General features: G+C 27.5%; 1 protein-coding gene across 1 annotated transcript; it reads left to right on the top strand.

Annotated features, from left to right (window-relative positions):
- Positions 1 to 10,780: 10,780 nt before the first annotated feature.
- On the top strand, positions 10,781 to 14,344 carry LOC112751921 (trihelix transcription factor DF1). Its single transcript, XM_025801251.3, has 2 exons — positions 10,781 to 11,907; positions 12,662 to 14,344. The coding sequence occupies exons 1-2, from the start codon at positions 11,537 to 11,539 to the stop codon at positions 13,965 to 13,967; spliced, it is 1,677 nt and encodes a 558-aa protein (XP_025657036.2). The 5' UTR covers positions 10,781 to 11,536; the 3' UTR covers positions 13,968 to 14,344.
- Positions 14,345 to 23,724: the final 9,380 nt, after the last annotated feature.

Genomic DNA, 23,724 nt, shown 5'->3' with positions numbered 1-23,724 from the left:
CATAAAAAAAAAATTTAAAATCATATTATAAATTAAAAAATAAATAAACGTTGCTTTTGAACACTCGAGAGAGATAGAAAGAGAGAGAAAAAAAAAAGGATATATAAGAATGATGTGGGGACTACTGGACTAGGGATGCTTGTAGAGAAATTGGTATGAAGGAGGGCATGCATGGACATTGGAGAAGGAAATCGAAAAAGTTGTGCAAGCTTTAATGTCCATTAATAGAAACTGATAATCGGTATGGTCCTTCTAAGATTCTAGTGGGATAGTCCCCAATCTCCAGGAAACATGCAAGATATTCAACACCCTTTTCCTTTTCAGATAAATCTAGTTCGGATCTTCATGCAAGATTTATCTCTTTTCAAAAGCACAAATGAAAATAAAATATAACAATTTAAACTATATCATTTTAATTTTTTTAATGATGATGTTCCCGTCCAATGTGCATGACCAATTTGAATAAACAAATTTGAGAGGGTTTTTTTTCAAAGAAAAGGTCTGTCTTCGTATTCTTAATGATGATATTTGCATTCCATTATTGATGGTGGTGCAAATTTTGAGTATCAAAATATATATAAATTATCTAAATTAATTTTTTTCTTTAGTTTTCTTTTTTTGGTTCTTTACACACATAATATTTTATTTAAAAAAAAATAACAACTTCATCTTTGTTCTCTTGTGAAGTAGAAATAGTTATCGCCAAAAGTTATAATTTTAACTAATTCTATTAATTTTTTCTATTAAAAAAAATCCTTTAATTATTAGGTGATAAGAATAGTTATCACATATTCCCATCACATAATATTTTTATTTATTTATTTTTTGTGAAATTAATTATATTTTCTATACTAAAGAGTTTTTTTTAAAACTTTAAGACGAGATTTGAACACTCGAATTCTTGTCGTTTAATTAAGAGACCCAACACTTTTTTTTTGGTAAACTGAGGCCCAATAAGTTTACTAGGCCTACATTCACATTATTTCATTTTGCTTTCTAAATTTAGGTCAATCAACAATAGTTGTTATTAATATTTAATTGGATCCGATTTGGGCCTATGGTAGCCCAATGACCCTTTTATGGACTTATTTCATTCTGGGTTATTATGTGGCTGAACGAATCCATCTATTATTTTTGGGCTGAATCCAGTTTTTCATTATTACTATGACTGAACTTCCAACCAAACAAAATATGACCGGAAAGGCCTGAACTATTTATCCAAAAAGCATCAGTACCCAAAAAAAAAAACTAAGGACATACACCTAAAGCGTCATTTTCTGGTGTGATGATGATAACCTTACAAAGGGTGTGATAGGATTAGTATTAGGCTAGCTCAATTAGAGAATTATACTATAAATAAGAGTATGATATAATAATATAGATGATATGATATAATAGAATTTTTTTTTTCTTTGGCTCTAATTCTAAAAATTTCTTTTATATTCTCTCTTATTATCTTTAATTTTCTCTAATTTTTTATACAAATTCGTATTAGAAAATCAGTAATTTTTAATATTTGTTGTCATTATTTGATTAGTTTAAATACTAATTATTTTTAATAAATATATTTTATTTATTTATATGTGTAAATTTTAAAAAAAGTGGATATAAACTATATTAATTTATATATACAAAATTTAGTATATATAAATATAAACTATATATTTTTTATATATAAAATTTATGTAAATATGAGTATAAATTATTATTGATCAACTACCGATTAAAAATAAAAATATTTAGCGGTAATGTATAATTGCTCAATCGCTACACCTAAATGAATGCATTAAATCCGGTATCCGTGTGAATGAATACCCACAATTATTGATTATTAATTTGTTATTATTTGTTAAGTTGAAGAAAGGATATATGTATATGTATGGGTGTTGAAGAGGGCACATCTACCACCATAACCTTATCATGTGGATGGGTCCTACCCTATAATATGACCTACCCTTGCTCTTGTTGTTGGTGTTTGCCCTCAAATGGTAACCAAGCACAGTAACATCCATGGTCCCTTCTAGCTTTTAATTCTTTGACACTTCCCCTTGATCTACCCCTTAACCATATCCAATTCCACATGCTAATTAACATGTTTATGAGACTAAATACCCATTTTGGTCCCTGAGATTCACGCGATTACTCAATTTGGTCCCTGAAATTCAAAATTACCTATAATAGTCCTCCAGATTCAAATTCAGGCACCTATATGGTCCCTCGACTCTTTCCGGTGATGACTAGGAAAACGAAGTGCTGATATAGCACCCTCCCTATTACGGTGGATGATGAGTAAACGATGTTGTTTACCTTTGGTGCCCAAACAAGTCAGAAATGAAGAATAGTGGAGGTAGAGGAGAAGAAGAACTTATTTTGGGTCTTCATCATTTCTTCTCCCTTTATATACAAAGTGACGATATTTCTGACTTGTTTGGATGACACGGGTAAACAACGTTGTTTACTCATCATCCAGCGTAGCAGGAAGGATGCCATCTCAGTATTTCGTTTGTCTAGTCATCGCCGGAAAGATTCGAGGGACCACATTGGTGCTGGAACTTGAATCTGGAGGATCAGTATAAGTAATTTTGAATTTCAAGGACCAAAATGAGTAATCGCGTGAATTTCAGAGACCAAAATGGAGATTTAGTCTGTTTATGACCTAAATAATTTCTATCTCTGATCATACCTTTCTATGCAAGTAAATAGCAACATGCATGGAATGGAAAGGTCCTTCTTCATTTGTGTAAACACTTGCTAGACAATATCTCACTTGCTAGGACAATAATAATATAATCATCAAAATATTTTAATTTTAACGAAGAATTAGTGCCAATAAGTTATAATTCAAATGACACAGTCTCTCGTTACAAGAAAAGAGAGCTATTTTAATATGATTTTTTTTAACAGTCATAGTTAAGTATAAAAATTAATATATATTTTTGACAAATATCACAAACATTAAATTTTTTATGTTTTTTTTATTTATAATTTGATTGTAGAAAATTATTTCTCAATTTTGACACTCATTTATTTTTAACATACTCCATTATTCTCTTTTTTCGTTGAGCTCTATCAATTTTGACATCACACTGCTCTCAGTTTGGTATCATACTACTCATTCTTCATTTTCAAAATCTCAGTTTATTCTTCATTTTCAATATCTTATCTTATTCTTTGTTAAAAACTTTTTGTTGAGAATTTTTTATGGTCAATAAGTGTCAAAATAAATAGTATTTTTGACGGTTAATAAGTATCACAAAAAATATATTTTCAAATTTTTCTAACAAATTATTTTTGATGGCCAATATTTATCAAAATAAGATTTAAACTTTTTTTACAATTATTTATATGTTAAAAATACTATTTTTGACAAAACTTTTATTAACATATTTTTATAATTAAAATAATGTCAAAATTTATTTTTTTAACGAATTTTAATTTTTTTGACACATAATAATCCTTAAAAATAGTCTATATTATTGTAATGTCTAGATCTCTATACTCATTTAAGAGGTCGCGGGTTCAAATTCCTCTATCTTTCGTTAAAAAAAAAACTATGAATTAGTTAATTATCATTCACATTGATAAAGTTTTTATTATTTATTTTGTAAATTTATCGTAATCTTCTATTAAATATTAAACTTTTGTGTCCACTCAAATAAATATTAAACTTTTGTGTATCGTTATTTATATGCAGTAATTTACTTATTAACATAACAAATTTTTAAATAAAATTTAAATTCGTAAGAGATTAACTTTTTACTATAAACTGAGAGGGAAAAAAAAAATTAGAGGAGCAAATAATAAATGATGAAGCTAAGGGAATTGTGAAATTTACATGCTAAACGTTTGCATGAGCATTTTCACATGTTCATGATAGGAGTCATAACAGTTGGTGGATGCAAGAGAAGAAAATGCAGCATGCATGTGCACCCACCATATGATCATGATAATAATAACAATAATCTTTTTAACTTTCTTCTTTCTTGGACCGACACCCCCTTTAATACTTTCTTATTCTCCAGGTGGTATATATATACATAGTATTTTTTTAATAAAAATGAATGAATAATTTTTCAAAAGTATTTATCTTAGTATCAACGAAATTGCGTGCACAAAACTATTGTGATTGGCTGGCTTGAACATTCAATTCTTTTCTTGTATGAGTTGATGTTTACAGCATACTCACCTTTTCTAGAAATTATTATTAATTTAATCTGAACGTGAAAATTATTTATCTGTTTCGTTAGATTCCCAAATTTTATTGTCTTGAACATCACTCATAATAATAATAATAATAATAATAATAATAATAATAATAATAATATTATTATTATTATTATTAAGACTGCGTTTGTTTACAGAAACAGGACACTGAAACAGAGACATAAAGACACAAAATTGTGTTTGACAAAAGAGACATAAACAAAAATAATATATTCAGAGACACTGAATTAGTGTATTTTACGTCTATCCTGACAGAAAAAATATGGAGACACTAACAAAGAACACAATTTATTTTTTATTTTTTCTTTTATTATTTTTGTTAATTTTTTATAATTATATTTTTTATTATTATATTTTTTATCTCAAATTTTTTAAATGAAAAAAATAAAAATAAATTAAATTTTTATAATTTGTTTTAGTTTATTATCAAATAAAATATAAAAATACAAAATTTTATATCTCTATTTATTAATATCTTATTCTATTTTATTTTCAGTGTCTTATTCTATTTTGTTCTCGAAAACAAACGCAGTCTAAGTGATGGCATTCGCATAACTGAAAGTATTAATTAGTTGGCTATATATCCAGCTAATAAATACCTATCATCAGCTAATATATAATAGAGTACGACTAATTAACTCTAAATGATGATAATATATATGATAATTTTATACTTATACAACACATTATTTATATGAATAATGATGATCTGTTGATTTTGTTATTTCAGTGCAGATAGACAGAAACATAAACTATTAGATGTACGCAATACAAGTATATGTATAAATGTCAAAGTTAACATTAAAAAGAAGTTTCTAATTTTAAACGTAACCCCTACGTGTCATTCTTCTTGTTTCCCAAAGGATAGAGCTACTACTTCGGGATTTGATCAAATTATAATTAAAAATAAATTATTAAATCAGTTAAAAAATATAAATTAAAATATAAAATACATTAAAAATATTATATACACATTACAATTAACAATAAAATAACTGCCATGTATATTTGTGTATATATATATATACGAATTGTTTTATGTAATCTAAATATATATTTTATATAAAAATATAATTTATTAATTAATTTTTATATACACATCTATAACATAATTGATAAATATATACAAATATAAGTATTCCGGTGATTTAGTGGTTAATTTGATAGATAATAATTTTTTATGTATATACAATAATATTTTTTATTTTTAATTTAAATATTAAATTGTTATATATTACAGTTACAACTTAAATCAGTGGAAGGCCAATAAATTATAACTCAAATAGTATAGTCTTTCTATACTCAATTAAGAGGTTGTGGTTCCAATCTCATATCTTTGGTTAAAAAAAAAAAAATCCTTACATCAGTGGAGGAAAATGCATCCAAAGTATAATAATTACAGCCTAAAGAAAACAAATCATGGATTTGACCATTTAAAGTTTAAACCCTGTCCCATACACAATGCAAGTTGCCACCCACCAAAGATAATTATGGAATAATATATATGTATAATTAAATATCTTCTTATTGTTACTCTTAACATCTTCTAGCTACCACTAAAAAAATATCTGCTAGTTAATAAAAACTTGTTTGTTTATGTAATTCTTCATTATTATTATTAATAGGTCACAATCGAAGTATTTAATTTCTTCCATGATCTTGAAAGGGATTGAACTACCATCAAATTCTCTTATGGCCTTCTAGCAAGTGGAATAATCAATATAATTAATCTACCGAATTAGTTAATTACTTCACACACTTTGTTAATAATGAATTATTTGAAAAATAGACCTGATGGATAATTGAGTAGTAAAAAGGAGGGGAATGAAACAAAAAAAAAAAGTGAGATATATAAATATAAATAATGTTAGGGTTAAATTAAAACCACATGGATGAGATAAGATTGGTAGGATTCATTCATTCACATGCCCTCCATGTTAAGCAACTCTTTTTTGTCTACATGTATTGGGATATATATAATTTATAATGTCTTTTCAAGGTTGGGTTTGGAAGCAAGCGTTAGTTATATATGCATTAAACAAAACAATGAAACATTATATCCAGGTAGTTACATTACATATTAAACATCATTATATTAATTATTTTTTTTTAACAAAAGGATGTAGATTATTACTACTGAAAATTACAGATGAATAAATATAACTCTCTTTTTCAAACTTAAGTTGACATCATTTATAAGAGGTTTAATTATTTTATTTCTCTCTATAGTTTTACAAAATATTTAATTAGATTTTTGTATTTTTTTTAATTAAGTCTTTGTATTAATTTTTTTTTAATTAAGTTTTTACACTTTTTTTCTTTTATTTGGATTCTTGTACCAATCTTTTTTTTAGTTAGGTCCTTATAAAATTAAGACAATTACTGCTAAAAGGAATCTAATTAAAAAAAATTAATACAAAAACCTAATTAAAAAAATATATAAAAATTTAATTAAAAAATTCACAAAACTATAGAGACCAACAAAATAATTAAACCTTTATAAGATTCATATGTATATATGAGCTGTGTAACATACATATTATTATAAGTAAATGTGTTTTGTAAGGCTCCATATTATTCTAGGTTTTTTACTTATATAGTTATATAAAGTAGCTGAATTGTGCATAGCCGCCATCTATTTATGTTAAAAGTTTAATTAGAAAGATAAAATTTTCAGCTAATATTAATTAATTTTTAAAAATTATATTTTTACTCTAAATTTTATAACTTAAATTTTTAAATTTTAAACTTTAAATTATACGTATTGGTTGTCAATAAATTTTTTCAAAAAATTTATCAATTTTGAATTTAATTTTATATTTAAAGAACTATTGTAAGAGGCATGCTAATATACTAATTTTTAAAAATAATTTAGGTACTAGCTGGGATTAATACTAGCCGTCTAGCCCCGAATGATTAGGTTCAATTGGTGTTCTATATATAAATTATGGAGAACACTTTAATAAAAATATTAAAAATATCTTTTTTTTAAAGACATTTATATACGTTATGTTATTATTAGATATTTTTATTAAATTGGTTAATAATTTTATTTTTATTATAAATTTAAACAAAATCAATTTATTATAGCAATAATAATAAACTCAATTGTCTGTATTATTATAATTATTAGACCCGATTTGATTCGATCGAATTATATCATCTAAATCGAATATTTTTAAATTTTTTGATAAAAAAACAATTATATCCCTGATTTTTTATTTTTCGGACATTAAATTCCTAAAAATTTAAAAATATAATTAAATCCTTAAAAAAATTGGATTTATTGTTATTGTTATAAAAAAATCAATTTTATTCTAATTTGTTAAGAAATTTAAAACTAACCAGTTCATTACTACATTCAATAATAATACGACACGTAAATATCTTTACAGAAAGACGTTTTACGCATTTTTATGGAAGCATCCCGTATAATTATATAGAGTCACATGTTTGAATTATTATATTAGATATGGAAAATTGGTAATCAGATAGGATAATATTACTTCACAATATCTTGTTATTTATTATTATTATCCATCACGAATAATCGCTTTCTTTATACATTTCATTTGATTATCATAACTTCTACAAACCATATTTTGTACAAACTAAACAAATTAAAATAGTTTCAAAATCTATCAGGATAAGATCTTTTCAATTAACACAAGAATCAAATATATAGTGCTATGTTCTGCAAATGATGAAACTTAAATATGTCAAGCTATGATGGATTTTCCATCCTATATGATCAACTACTTCTTTTAAATAGATTTTATATATTTTTTATACACAAAAAGGAGATATAATTATTGGCATCATATATTTAAGAGGAGGCATATTTAAAGGCACCTATATGACTTATACGTAATATAAAGTGGACATTAAAGATGAAGATCATTTAAAAAAGAAAGACATACACAATCCACCCATTATTTAATTTGACAGAATAATATCATAGCATAATATGTTAAATATAATATTTAGAGACTACTTTAATAAAGAGACTAAAAAGGTCTTTTTTTTTTTAAGATGTTTATGTGTCATTTTATTATTGGACATCTTTATTAAGTCAATTAATAATTTATTTTTTAATAAATCAGAACAAAATTGATTTATTATAACAACAATAATAAATCCAATCGTTTGTATTATAATTATTAGATCCGGTTTGATCTGATCGAATTACACAATCTAAATCAAATATCTTTAATTTTTTTGAAAAAAAGATAAATATATCTCTGGCTTTTTATTTTGCAGACATTTAAATATCTAAAAATTTAAAAGTACAATTAGATCCCCAAAAAGAAATTGAATTTATTATTATTGTTATAAAAAAAATCAATTTTATTCTAATTTGTTAAGAAATTCAAAAATAACTAGTTCATTAATACGCCCAATAATAATATGACACATAAGCGTCTTTACAAAAAGACGTTTTACACGTCTTTATAGAAGCATCTCCCGTAATATTTATATATAATTAGTTTGTTTAGATATGTACATTATTTATTTGCTTTATCTCATTAATTATTATTAATTTTATGATTTATTTAATTTTTCTGGTCTATATATGTGTATTTATTTATGCATTCTTAAATTATTGTATCCATATATAATTTGTCTTTGACTAATAAATTAAATTTTAAATGTAAAAAAAAAAATAACAGAAAGATATTAATATTTATTATTTAACACCTCTTGTTCTTGATCACTCAATTGGAGAAATTAACTTTCGTTCAACGTTTATCTTCATTATTTTATAACAGAATTTGGTGGCGGTAGTTGGTGAGATTCCGTTATAATAAATTATATAATAAACTTTTTCTTTTTTAGTGATAGATTATTTCTTGATTTATAAAATAAAATTATATATTATTTACGCATTTTTTTATAATATCCCATCCATTCTAATTTAACAATTTGAATGTAAAAATTAAATGTTGTTGAATAACATTACTAACAAAATTATTCGTTGCACTTATATATAAGGACTAGTGATATTATTTGATAGTAAGAAATAAAGGAGAGAATTTAAAAAAAAAAAAGGAAAAGGAGGTAATTAATTTATGAGGGTAATAATACTATTGAAGTCATATAATATTCTTTTCTTTAGTAAAAGCCATATATAATACTATTGGATCGTAAAGTCCACCACGTTGAAGCACGTTGTGGGGTCATTGGAAATTAATGGAAACTCTTCAATTCAAAAAAGTAGAGATAACAAAATAAACTAATTTATTTATTTATTTACAGAGAAAAAAAATAGGAATATTGACTCAATAAATCTATCTATATATAATCACATACACCATCGCAAAAAATAATTGGCAAATAAATCATATATGTGAAGAAAAGTTAGAAGTTTTTAGAAGATTGTTTTTTGCCATCAAAATATTCATTCTATTTATTATGTTAGGTCGTGGCTAACTGAATTTTCCACCGGTTACTTCCACTTCATAAATGGTCTTTGCTTTACACATAGCGACCTATATCTATCTAACTAAAAAAAATCATCAATTAATTCATCATTATCAACAAATTGGGTTAAAGTTATTACTTTTCTTAACCAAACTTCAGACTCAAACTTCGTCAAAATTGTGATCTAAGTGAAGCTGCCCACGTGGTTGCATGATTACCTTAATTAATTTCTTTCAATTTATTACAAAAAAAAAAAAAAACTGCCAGATTTCTTTGACAGTTTGTAATTGACTTAACAATTAATGTGAAGTAAAAAAAAAAAAAGTTTTTTCCCTTTCATATTATTATTAGTATTATCTCTGAATTTGACTATATATGTATATATTGTTATATTATATCATTATTTTTAACCAAAAAATTTGTAACTAAAAATTTTTGGTCAAGTGTGAGTGTGTATAAATTAAAGAATAATAATATAAAATGTTATACTCAATATATTTAACTTCAAAATATTTCAAATTTAAGTTTTGTAGTGCCATTTTCAACAGCCATTAAAATTCTTTGAATTTAATTTGGTTTTATCTGTATAATTTTAGAGAAAAAAAATCCTAATTTTATTCTTGAATATTAATTGAGAAAGTAAATTTGGCTACAATTAAAATTAAATTAATCTCTTTTTTTCTGATGATTGCCACTTGAATTATTACTGTTTGATAACATGTATATCAAAAATATTGTTTGTATATTATAATTAATTATTAAAAATTAATTATTATATATTTATATATAAATATATATTATTTAATTTATTTTTAATATATATTTTATATTAATAATTGATTTTAGTATAGGTAGAGTTGGTGTATGTTTATATGCCGCTATGACTAGATTATTCCATGATTAATTAAGGTCAATGATATTATTCTTTTTAAAAGGATTAATTTAGTAAAAAAAAAAAATACATAGCAATAAAGTAGAAATTCAGGTGTATTCGACTTCACGTGAAGTTGATACTTGAGAGCCGTTAGATAATTTGACTGATTTGACTAAATTTTCATCTAACGACTCTCAGATATCAACTTCACGTGAAATCGACTGCACCTAAATTTTTGCCTAACAATAATCCCAATTTGCCAAACGGTCACTGAAATCCAAAATCCCCCAACAAGCAAATGGGCCAACTTATTATCTTCATCGTCGCTATCTACACTCTGTTCCCACTACAACAACTCTTCAATTATTTTAATTTTCCCAAATATAATAAAATAACAAAAATTATTTCTCCCTTATCATAATTTTCCTTAAAATGGATTATTTATTTTTTATTTTTTACCTTATATTCTTTACGTACGAGACACACATAGAAAGCCAAAGTAACTCTTGCTTGTCTTTCATTTTCAATCAAACAAGAACAAAACACAAATAAATAAATAAATAATATTTAAAAAATAGAAGATTCTATAGCCTAACAATTAATGAAAAAAATATTAAAAAGTATATTATAATTTGGTGAAAACTCACGTGCAATCGACTTCACGTGAAGTTGATACCTGTCGACTTCACGTGAAGTTGATACCTGAGAGCCGTTAGATGATTTAATTGATTTGACTAAATTTTTATCTAACGACTCTCAAATATCAACTTCACATGAAGCCGAGTTCACCTGAGTTTTCACCTTATAATTTACATCACACGGGAAGAAAGTTGCTTGAGCTCAATTAATGTCTAATTTTCTATGATGAAATAGACAGAAAGATCCCAACCCAAAAAAAAATAAAAAAAAATTATTACCCTCAATAAGCATACTCCATGCGCATAAAAAGCCTTTAGAGTATTCACCCTCTCTCTTCTAATTATTATTATTATTATTATTTTTTCTCTATATAGCTATATGCAGCTTGAGGACTCATCAATCCTCTCTCTCATCAATAATAAGCCAGTTATGGCGGTTACGGCGGTGGCGGCACCGGATGAAGATGGTGTCAAGGGTGGTGGTGGTGAAGTGGTGGTTGGTATGGAAGAAGAAGAAGAAGAAGTAGTGAATGCAACAAATTCAAGTGAAGAGAATAATAGTAATAATAAGGGAAGAGAAGAAGAAGAAGGTGGTGGTGGTGGTCGCGACGACGGCGGCGATAAGATGAGCTTTGGTGGAAACCGGTGGCCACGGCAAGAAACTTTGGCTCTCTTAAAGATAAGGTCAGATATGGATTCAGTGTTTCGTGATTCAACTCTCAAAGGTCCACTATGGGAAGAAGTTTCAAGGTATATAAAAGCATAATATATATAATTCTTAGTAAACAAATATTAATATTATTGTTATTATTATTATTATTACTATTATTTTTTTTTTGTCGGTTCATCTTTCTCTTCTACTCTTCTTTCTCTTTTGAAATTAGTTTTGGTTTTTGACTTTTGAATGAACTATATATATAGATCATGCATGGAGATCTATGAACTATTGTTGGTCTAGATTTGCAACATCATTTCATTGCAGCTTCGATCTTAATTTTTTTTATTATTATTATTATTATTACTAACACTATAGAATTCAATTATCAATATTTTTTGTTTTTCCATGTATTTCATTTTGAAGATCCAAATAATTGTAATTAATTGAATTTTGTTTTTATGAGAGCCGTTTATGTCCATCTAATAACCGCAATAAGGATAAGACTATATAATGCATTGATGTATGGTTGAAATTATATGGTTCACTGTTTTTGATCAATTTTCTCTATTCTTCTTCTCATTATCTTGGATATTTCATATTTCAATGTTCATATATAGTTTCATTTCTTTGATCTTTTGTCTTATATATATGTTACACCCCATATCAGTTATGAACCACAAATGCTTATTCCTTCTAGTCAATTAGACTTTGTTTTTTGAGATAAGTAATTAAATATATAATATATATAATTGCTGAATTATTTATATTCTTACTTAATTTAATTCTTGTATGGCTCAAAAATCCAAGGCTAAAGATATTTGTGATACAAATATTATAATAATGCAGGAAATTAGGAGAAATTGGATACAAGAGAAGTGCAAAGAAATGCAAAGAAAAATTTGAGAATGTGTATAAGTATCACAAGAGAACCAAAGAAGGTAGAACTGGAAAATCTGAAGGAAAAACCTACAAGTTCTTTGATCAATTACAAGCACTTGAGAATCACAATCAATTCAATAATACACACCCTCCTCCAAAATCATCACAACCTCTTTTGCCAACAAACCCTACTTTAGTAAATTCTTCGGCACTGCCGTCAACAACTGTGACTGCAGCAGTCACAACCAACAACATAAGTAGTACTACTTTTGCACCACATTCCTTTCCTAATAACAACAGCATGAACCTTTTTTCATCACCATCGTCGTCACCATCGTCGTCAACAGCTTCAGATGAAGGGTTGGAAGAGAGGTACAAGAAGAAGAGGAAATGGAAGGACTACTTCAGGAAGCTGACTAGGCAAGTCCTTGCAAAGCAAGAGGAGATGCAAAATAGGTTCTTGGAAGCCATAGATAGAAGGGAAAGAGAAAGAGTAGCACAAGAAGAAGCTTGGAGGTTGCAAGAGATGTCAAGAATCGCCAATGAACACGACGTACTTGTGCAAGAGAGGTCAACAGCTGCAGCCAAAGATGCAGCTGTTATCGCTCTTTTGCACAAGTTATCCGGCCACGAAACACAATCACCACAGACACAGACACAGATACAGAAACAACAAACAATTAAGGCAAAGAATAGTAGTAGTAGAGAAATAGTTGAAAGAATGAGTTGTTCTTCGTCTTCAAGGTGGCCAAAGGGTGAAGTTCATGCATTGATAAGGCTAAGAACAAGTCTTGATTCAAAGTACATGGAGAATGGACCAAAAGCTCCATTATGGGAGGATATATCAGGTGGAATGCAGAGATTAGGGTACAACCGAAGTGCGAAGAGATGCAAAGAGAAATGGGAGAATATAAACAAGTACTTCAAGAAAGTGAAGGAGAGTAACAAGCAAAGGCGTGAAGATAGCAAGACTTGTCCCTATTTTCATGAGCTTGAAGCTCTTTACAAAGACAAGATTAGCAACAACACCTCCTTTGGAAGTTTCCAGAATAATATGGAGCCTTTGATGGTTCAGCCTGAGCAACAATGGAGGCCACCACCTGAATCCAACAAGGACAACAATAATGAATCAAATGAAGAAGAAGAAGAAGAAGAGTACGATGATGATGGTGTTGAAGAAGAAGAAGAAGATAGTGTTGGAGAAGAAGAAGAAGGATTGAACCGTTATCAGATTGTGACAAATAAAGTTTCATCAGTGGACACAGTTGAATAATAATGAGACAAGATAAGGAAGTTTCTGAATGGTGGAGGCATATAGTAACTTATTTCATATACTCTTTATTTTAAGGTGAAAACCAGGTGCAGTCGACTTCACATGAAGTTGATAGCTGAGAGCTGTTAGATGGTTTGATTGATTCAACTATCAACTTCACGTGAAGTCGACTGCATCTGAGTTTCCACCTTATTTCAATTTCAATTTCAATATTTTTTTTTTCTGGGGAGGGAGGGATTATAATTAAGAATGTTACTGGCAAAAAAAAAATTGTCATAGAGGGATTGTTGTGCATAAATCATGACACAAACACCTGCTCTAGGAAAAATATTCAATTCATTATTAATCAAATAATAATAATTATATGATTATAATTATATTTTAATTTTTCTGATTTTCAGTGTCATTATGTGTAGAAATATGCATAACTTAAAATATTTATGATTAAAATGTAGTAACTGTAAATAAATAATATAACAAAAAGAATCCACATTTTGATGTATTTAGTTGATAGCATCAAAGTATGTATATATGGTTGTTTGATTAAATTGAAATGGTAGTTGAAACAAACTAGTTGGAGCATGAAAAGGTGATGATTGGGGGTTGTGGGACACATTATATTCCGGCCGCCATCAAAATAAAAGGAACAGTCACATGGGCCGGCATGGCAAACTAAAGAATTAATGGTGGCAGCAATGTTCAGTGGTTTCAGGCTTATGATTATTTAATTATAATAATAATTTATGATATATGTTTGTTACTGTAAAGTGTAAATAAATGAGAGAGGTCCCATGGCCATGGCCATGAGAGTCACATGCAAGCCAGTTAGAGTCTTGTAATTTTATTTTCCTTCTATATATGTACTTTGATTGGTAAAAGCTCAGGTTCAGTCGACTTCACTTGAAGTTGATAGCTAAGCGTTGGTAGATGATTTGACTGATTTGACTAAATTTTTATTTAACGATTCTCAACTATTAACTTCACGTAAAATCGACTGCACCTAAGTTTCCACCACCTCCGTTAAGGGGTGGAGATGCCACTCAAACCATTTTCTTGTACTTTTATTCCCCCTCCCTTTTATTTTTTGAAAGTACTGTGGTTGTGTCTTGTGTGGGTGATATTGTTAATTAATTTGATTTTTTTTAGGAAAAGTATGAGAAGCCAATAGAATATTTATATAATATGTACAATAGAGATTTAGAGAATATTAGAGATATAATCATTAGTGTTACTTTTTCTCATCACGGTGAATTTCAAAATTAGTTTAAGTTTTTGAGAAGATGTTTATTATCACTAGTACTCGGATAGTTATTCTAGATAGTATAGGAGATGTTCATTTTATAATTCAATAGCCCATTATACACATTGTACAAATAGTCCATTATCTCCTTAGCAGAATCTTTTTTTTTATATTGAAATTAGTGTGAACTGTGAACATATTGTTAAACAAAATTTATTATTTGAAATGATTAATGTTAATCATGATAATACAATTGAATTTTTTTCGATAACCATTGAACAAATTATAAAAGATATTTTATTCTTTATTTACGAAAGAATTGCTTAGAAATTACCTATTTTTATTATAGAAAATAAAAAATGATTTTATTTTATTTTTAAATAAAATTCTAAAAACGAAAGCACTAAAAGTCAAAATTCAAAAACTTTTCACAAACCCAAACAAGCTTTTAAGTCATACCTTAGTCGTTTATAAGAAAGAAATTCAATATTATCGTTTCCTTTGTTAATATACCCCTAATTTTTCATTATCTGATAAAAATAATCACTACATGTAATGGGGGTGTTGATAAGAGAACCAACTATAATTAATTATTTATAAGATAAAGTACTAATTAGTTTCTAATGTCACAATTTTGTTCCAATTAATTATTATTAACATTTGAAATGTCATATTTTAGTCTTATAATCAATTTTTTTTTTTAAATATCCACTTTTCTTGTATTATATTTTTTAAGCTCTTGGGAGCTACAATTGCCACAAGATGACAACTTTACTAGAACCACCATTTATTGGGTCCACCATCAACTATATGTGTGTGTAACAAAAAAAAAAAAAAATGCATTTCATTAGTAATTACAAATTTACAATATTATATACTATCGTATGTTCATCCGTGTTGACTTTTTTTCAGACCAATTATTTCTGGATCAACACTATAATATAATAATTATATATTAGAATCACCGAGAAGGTTTTAGAAAAAGAAAACATAAATAAACAAATAATTGACCATAATACAAGGCGCAATGAGATAGCGATATGGAATCAAGTAGATAATATTTTATATGGTTAGAGTTTAATTTTGATACACTGATGGTATAAAATATTTTATATAACCGTATAATTATATTTATTTTTTTGAATAATTATTTATATAATTAATATAAAAAATAGTTATTTTTATTGATATAATATTATATAATTATATATATATATATAATTATTGTATACATGTGTAATTATATGTCTTTTATTTGATTTTGACCATATACCTAAATTGCAAAGTTTTTGGTTTTGATATATAATCCCTTCAGTCACTCTGAATTATTTACTTTAATTAATTTGCTACTCTCAAACAATTATTGTTGCTTGATAAATGTATATAGGTCTCTTGTCTTGTTGCCAATGTCATATGTATTGTTTCTCCTTATTCTATAAAATAATAATGCAAGGTACAACATACAATAACAATAACAATTTGTGTCCCTTCCTTATCGCTTGTTAGCTAAACAAAAAATGATTGTACATACAGCCAGGTACGGCCAATTATTTCAGCATTTTTAATTTGCTTGCTTCCGTACATATATATACTTGGTGGAATAAATTTTTTATTTTTTAATTTTTAACTTTTACTATGAATCAAATCTTTTAAGTTTTCCTTTACTTTGTGGAATAAAATTTAAAGGTGAATGGTAGGATGAGTTGGAGTAAAAAAAAAATTTTTGAGGGAAGAATATAATATGGTGGAGCAATGAGCATGGGACGGATATGTGAAATTAAATTTAAAAAAATCTTAAAATTGTATTTTTATCATTTAGTCAAATTTTAATTCACTTATTTTTTTTTTTACAAATAAAACTGAATTTGAGTATATAAAAAAATGTGAAAACTCAGGTGCAGTCAACTTCATGTGAAGTTGATAGTTGAGAGTCGTTAGATGAAAAATTAGTCAAATCAGTCAAACCATCTAACAGCTCTCAACTATCAACTTCACGTGAAGTCGACTGCACCTGAGTTTCCACCATAAAAAAAAATTATTTACATATCACTTTCTTATTGTTCAGACATATTACTTCACTTAATTAGAATTTAGAAAATATTTTTTCTCCACTTTATTAGAGAAATTACTAAATTTAGTTAATAAGTGAATAAAGTGCGTCTCATGATAGGAACATTATGTTTGAAAATTGAAAATGTGTTATTTGGGTGACAAGAAAATTCACATATCAATAAAAGTTAAAAATTAAAGATTGTATTAGGAGAGGGGATTTAATAATTGCATTATTTTGACAAGTCTTATACGGGCTGAATGACTTGACGGATGATGTTGCAATTCATTTAAAAAAAGAAAAGATTTTTTCCATTAAATAAAAAGAAAAAAACAAAATCATAAAGTCTATTTTTCTGAGTGGTCCCATTTTATGCAATATATTGGCAAAACAAAAGGCATCTTGAAGAATGGCAAGGTACATGTTTCACGTCAAGAACAAGTGCACGACACTTACATAGGACAAATAAGAACATTTATATAGTAGCTGCAAGAAAAAGATAAAAAAAAAAAAAAAGGTTAATTAAGTTTGTGTTTGTATTTTTTATTTTTAATATTTTTTATTTTTTAAAATTTTATAAAAAAAAATAATAAATTAAAACCCTAACCCTAAATCATGACATTTGTTTAAGTGTACGAGTGAGCTAATACTTTGATTTACCAAGTTGGGTAAAAAAACTTGGTAAATGGGCTTTCCATTATTGGTAAATGGGCTCCGATTCAGATATATAGGTAAATGGGCTCAACTGTTAAATGCCTTTTGATCCATTAACAAAGCTGGCCCATTAAAGAAAAAAAAAAGCCAAAGTCCTCAACAATTGGCATATGTTTCTATGTTGTGAGACATAAAAACAAGATTTTACCAATTAAACTAATGATTGCTTAATTAAGTTGGATTAAGGTATTAATTAGTAGTGAATAGTAGTAATGATTTAGCAATTGCTTTCAGAGAGTTCGCAACAGCATAACACATGTCCTTTTCAGCTTATATATATGTGCTTTACTAAATAATAATATAATTAATCATTGCTTACTTCAGCTAATTATATCCCAAAGTCTCTAGATTAACCTTTATATGACCCATCACGCAAAAGTCATCAATCATATTCTATAAATTTTAATTATTATTTGAAACTTGACAAAACCATGATCTTATGGTCTTGAAAAATGGATTACTTAGTAACCAATGATATATATCACACACATTCCGCCAAGCAGAACCAGGACAGAACTCACACTGTTCCCTTTTGTTTAGATTAATAGCAAATTAATTAAGGAGTTGGACCACAACTATTTGCAAAATTAATTTTTATTGTTATACATTAATATATAGCTCTAAAGAGCATCTAATTTCGGGGTTGATGCTGCTTCTTTAATTTGGATCTACTCCAAGTTGTGCTGTATGTTATGTGTATATATATATAGTATTTATCTACGAAGCACGGACACTTCGTTGAGTTGTTGTGTCCGCATGTCGGACACATTTTGGACACGATACTCACCGACACTCATCCGACACGCGTGTCTGCTGTGTCCGACCGTGTCTTAATAAAAAATAAAAATTTCTTCTCTGGACACACCTGGACACACCTAAATACCATCACGTGTCAATGTGTCCTGTCTTATTCTTAACATATATTTTTAAAATAAATTTAGATATAGTATATATTATTATTTATTAAAACAAAAAATATTTTAAATACTTGATATAATTAAAATAAAACATTAAAAATTTTTATTTATATTTTAATATCAATAAAATATCAAAATATCATTACGATTTATCTAAAAAATACTTTATATTTTATTTGTATACGTGTCCCCGTGTCATGTAAAATTTTAAAATTTGCGTGTCGGCGTGTCCCGTATCATATCGTGTCCTGTGTCCGTGTCAGTGTCTATACATCTTAGGTATTTATATATGAGTATATATTTAAATAGATCTCTAAAAAAATTTCGTGATGGATATTTTTGTTTTTAATTTTTTTTATTATATTAAGATTTTTAAATTTTATAAAAAATATATATATAATTTATATCTTAGTCAGATTTATTGTTTTTATTTAAATAAATAAATTCTAAAAAAATTACGTAATAATTTGTGTCTTATTCTTATAAAATTTAAAAATTCTAAAATAATAAAAAAATTTTAAAAACAAAAGCATTCAATACAATTTTTTTTAAAAATCTATTTAAATACATACTCTTTCTATATCATGTGAGTTAGTTGTGATTGCGAAAGAAAATTAAAGAAAATTGTTATGCTAAGAATAATGTATAGGTCTTACTTAGGATATGCACATTATTTGACCTCTAATTATAATAGGGTCAATTTCTTTTCTCAGGATAAATAATTCTATATATTGAGATTAATCATTTTGAATTATTAGTCGTGGATTATTTGACCCATTGACATAAATTGAAAGAAGAACAATACAATATTATTAAAATCAATATAATTAAGAACTATAAAATAATTTAAACGTTTTAAATTAAAGAACAAAATATATAAATAAATCAAAATTAACTCAATATTACGTGATTCACCCAAATAAAAAAATGTTACGTTAATTCTCAAAATCATATTTTTATATAATACTAAAAAATTATATTATTCTCAGTCCAATATATTTTTCTACCAATTCTTTTCACAATACAAATCTTTATAGTCAGTTGCTAATTGTTATATTAGATAAGAGAATGGTTGAAAATAGTTCAAATGAGGTTATACAATTACTAATTTAATAAAAAGATATGTCTGAATCTGAAATTATATGGAAGAATTATGATTTGCTAACAATTTACTATTCTCCAGTCAACCTTGTAACTTTGAAGACAAGGTTATTTTTAAAGAATTATGATTTGCTGACAATTTACTATCTTCAAGTCAACCTTGTAACCTTGAAGATAAGGTTATTTTTAAAGAGAGGAGTAATGTGATACCAAAGATTATTGAAGTCATTTCACCTGTGACATAGGTGAAGAAAAAGAGCAATGGACGAAAAATTGCCAATTCTTAATTGAGGGATTACGTGATTAAAATTTATAAGACAAAAGACATATGTTGATATTATGTCTAGTATGACTCTTAATTCCTAATTTTGGGAATGCTTTTTTTTTCTCCTTTTAATTCTTACCTGTTTTTCTCTTTCTATTTAATCATAAACTCTTGGTTATACATATCTTTATTTCTGTGAGTATTATTTAGATTTATGTATTCTTATTGCTGAATTTTTTTCTTAATACTCCAGCGCCGAATCTCATATCTGCTGTTAACAGTGATTTGAATTCGAGAACACTTCAATTTTAAAAAGAAATTCATGTAAATTTTCTCAATTTTTTGGAGAGTTTATGCTCAAGCTGGCTTTCACTTTATGTTTCTTGCACAAAAATGGGCCACTCAGTTTAGATTATATTTTTTAATAGGGTAGAGTAGTAGACTATCATAATTCTATAAATCACTCACAAGATTTAGATTTTAGACACAAATAAAAATGTATCAAAATAATAAAATATATTTAAAAATTTTAAAATATGATAAAAATAATAAAAAAATATTTTTTTATAAATGATAATTTTTTGAACTTTTGGTTATACCTATCAATATTCTTGTGAGTATTATTTGGATTTATATACTCTTATTGTTTGAAGAAAATCTCATGCCCTGTTCAAGCTATAATGTTATAGTTTGATAAACCAAAAGGGAGTAAGAGAGAAAAAAATATATTAACATATATAAAGAATATAAAGAATCTGTTATAAAAAGAAAGAAAAAAAAAACAGATTTTATCTAATAAGATTAGTTGAGCAATTCTCAAATTAATTAAAATAATGTTTTCAAATAATTCTGTTATGAGGAGGGTTAGTTAGATTAGTAGTGGAAGCTTCTGTGTATATATATACTCCTACTCTAGTGTAAAAATAATGAAATGAAAAATAACACTTTCTAATTCCTTCTGCATAAGTTTCATTCTTCCGCTTAGAAATTCTTTTTCTTTCTTATTCTTACATGGTATTATAGAGTGATAAAGATCCATGGCCCCAGAAATCATCAACAACCTACTATCTTTCAGTTCCATTTCTCAAGCATCTTCTACACCCACGATAACAATTACAAAATCACTATCCATTTCTTTACCCGAGAAATTGAACAATGACAATTTTTTCACCTGGCGTCATTCTACAATTCTTACAATTTCAGGTCAAGCTAAAAAAGAATCAAAGGCATATAGAGAATGGAGACTTGATGACTACAATGTTGCTTCATGGTTATTTTCATCCATGGACCCCTCCTTTAAGCATCGAGTTCTTGGCTGTCACTTTGCTCATAAATTTTGGAGCCGCCTTCATACACATTTTACATCCCAAACCAAGGCTCGCATTAGACAACTCCAATTACAATTGAAGTCAATAAAAAAGGTGGGATCAGCATCAGATTATCTTCTTGAAATCAAGAAAGTGGTTGATTCTCTTGCTACTGTTGGAGCTCTTTTAACTGATGCAGAATACACCAATATCATTCTAGATGGTTTAAATGAAGATTATCAATCTTTTCTCACCTATGTTACAGCAAAAGATCCACCCTACTCCATTCTTGATCTTGAAGCTCTCTTGATGGCTCAAGAAGACATTGTCGAGAGATTCAAGAAACCGAATTCTTCTATGGTGCAGGTAAATTTTACTCAGTCACAACCTGTTAATCAAAACAATTCTAATCCTAGTTTTGGAAGACACACAACAAACATGCCTAGTAGAGGAACATATGGTAGAAGAGGTCGTGGAGGAAGATCGCAACGTGGAGGCAGGGGTGCATGGAACAATCCTAATCGCCCACAATACCAAATTTGTGGCAAGCTGGGACATGTCAGTTACTGTTATTTTCGATTTGATCAATAATTCCAGCATGCCCAACAAAATTCAGGTTCATCCTCATGCACATTGCCCTACCTCCACCTCCCTCCTTTCATAACCCCAGAACATTGCTAGCTACACCCACTACTATGGCTGACCCTTCATGGTATGCTGATTCTGGAGCTTCTCATCACTGTACTCCAGATCAGTCCAACTTACAGCAATCACAAGAATACCATGGTCAAGATCAGGTGTATATAGGTAATGGTTCATGTATGAAGATTCAGCATGTTGGAAAATCCTTTTTACATCATAAACCAACTGAAAAGAGATACTATCTTTATGATTTATTACATGTCTCTTCAATTGCTCATAATCTTGTTAGCGTATCAAAATTTGCAAGAGATAATCAAGTTTATTTCTCTTTTTGGCCTGATGTGTGTTTTGTGAAATCTCAGGCTACCAAGGAGGTGCTTCTCCAAGGAACAGCAACTAATGGCATGTATAAATTTCAAAAAATTTATATTCCAAAAATAAAAACAGATTGTAGTCAATTTAATTCTCATATTCTTATAGCTAAGACTTTATCTCTAGATATGTATCACAAGAGATTTGGTCACCCAACAATGCAAATTGTAAAATCTATTGTAGTAAGTTGTTCACTACCTATTAATAATAATGAATCTGATACTGTTACGTGTGATTTCTGTTGTTTGGCTAAATTTCACAGACTTCTTTACTCTCCATCTACTACTATATATGATTCCCCCTTATCTTTAGTTGTGTCTGATATCTGGGACCAGCCCCAATTACTACTCATATAGGTGTTAGATATTATGCATCTTTCATTGATACTTACTCAAGACACACTACTATATATTTCTTAACCAATAAATCACAAGTTTTCAGTGTGTTTAAACTATATAAAGTTCAAATAAAAAAGCAACTTGGACATTCTATAAAAGCTCTACAAACTGATAATGCTAGAGAGTATTTGTCTAAAATTTTTACAGATTTTTTTAGCCCAAAAAGGTATTATACATAGGCTTACCTGCTCTCATACTCCACAACAAAATGGGATAGCCGAAAAGAAGAACAGGCATATTGTTGAAACTACTCTAGCTCTTTTAGCCACTGCCTCCCTTCCTTTAACTCTGTGGAATGAGACTTTTGCAACTTCAGTTTATTTAATTAATCGTATGTCTTCATATGTAACAGGGAATAAATCACATTTTGAATTGTTATTTCATAACAAACCTGATTATGCTTCTTTAAGAGTGTTTGGTTGCTTATGTTTTTTACATACTAGACCATATAATGTGCATAAGCTAGAATATAGATCTGAACCTTATTTGTTTCTTGGTTATTCTTTAAATCAGAAAAGGCTCCATTGCTATTACTCATATTTCCTCCACAGAACAAGTAGCGGATGTGTTAACTAAGTCTTTATCCTTAGCCAATTTTGATAAGTTCAAGAGCAAACTTAGATTGGCAATCAGACCATCATGAGTTTGTGGGGGGGGGGGGTATTAACATATATAAAGAATATAAATAATCTGTTATAAAAAGAAGGAAAAAAACAGATTCTTTCTAATAAGATTAGTTGAGCAATTCTCA

The sequence above is a fragment of the Arachis hypogaea genome, chromosome 15, assembly GCF_003086295.3.
Source record: "Arachis hypogaea cultivar Tifrunner chromosome 15, arahy.Tifrunner.gnm2.J5K5, whole genome shotgun sequence".
Classification (NCBI taxonomy): Eukaryota; Viridiplantae; Streptophyta; class Magnoliopsida; order Fabales; family Fabaceae; genus Arachis; species Arachis hypogaea.
Note: the sequence above shows the minus strand (reverse complement) of the source record. Positions and strands in the feature narration are given on the sequence as shown.

What these genes read in the sequence shown, in the direction of transcription:
- LOC112751921 (XM_025801251.3), top strand. Translation starts at nt 11,537, where the DNA reads ATGCAGCTTGAGGACTCATCAATCCTCTCTCTCATCAATAATAAGCCA. An exon ending in CTATGGGAAGAAGTTTCAAG is followed by an intron (nt 11,908 to 12,661) that starts GTATATAAAAGC and finishes ATAATAATGCAG; the next exon opens with GAAATTAGGAGAAATTGGAT.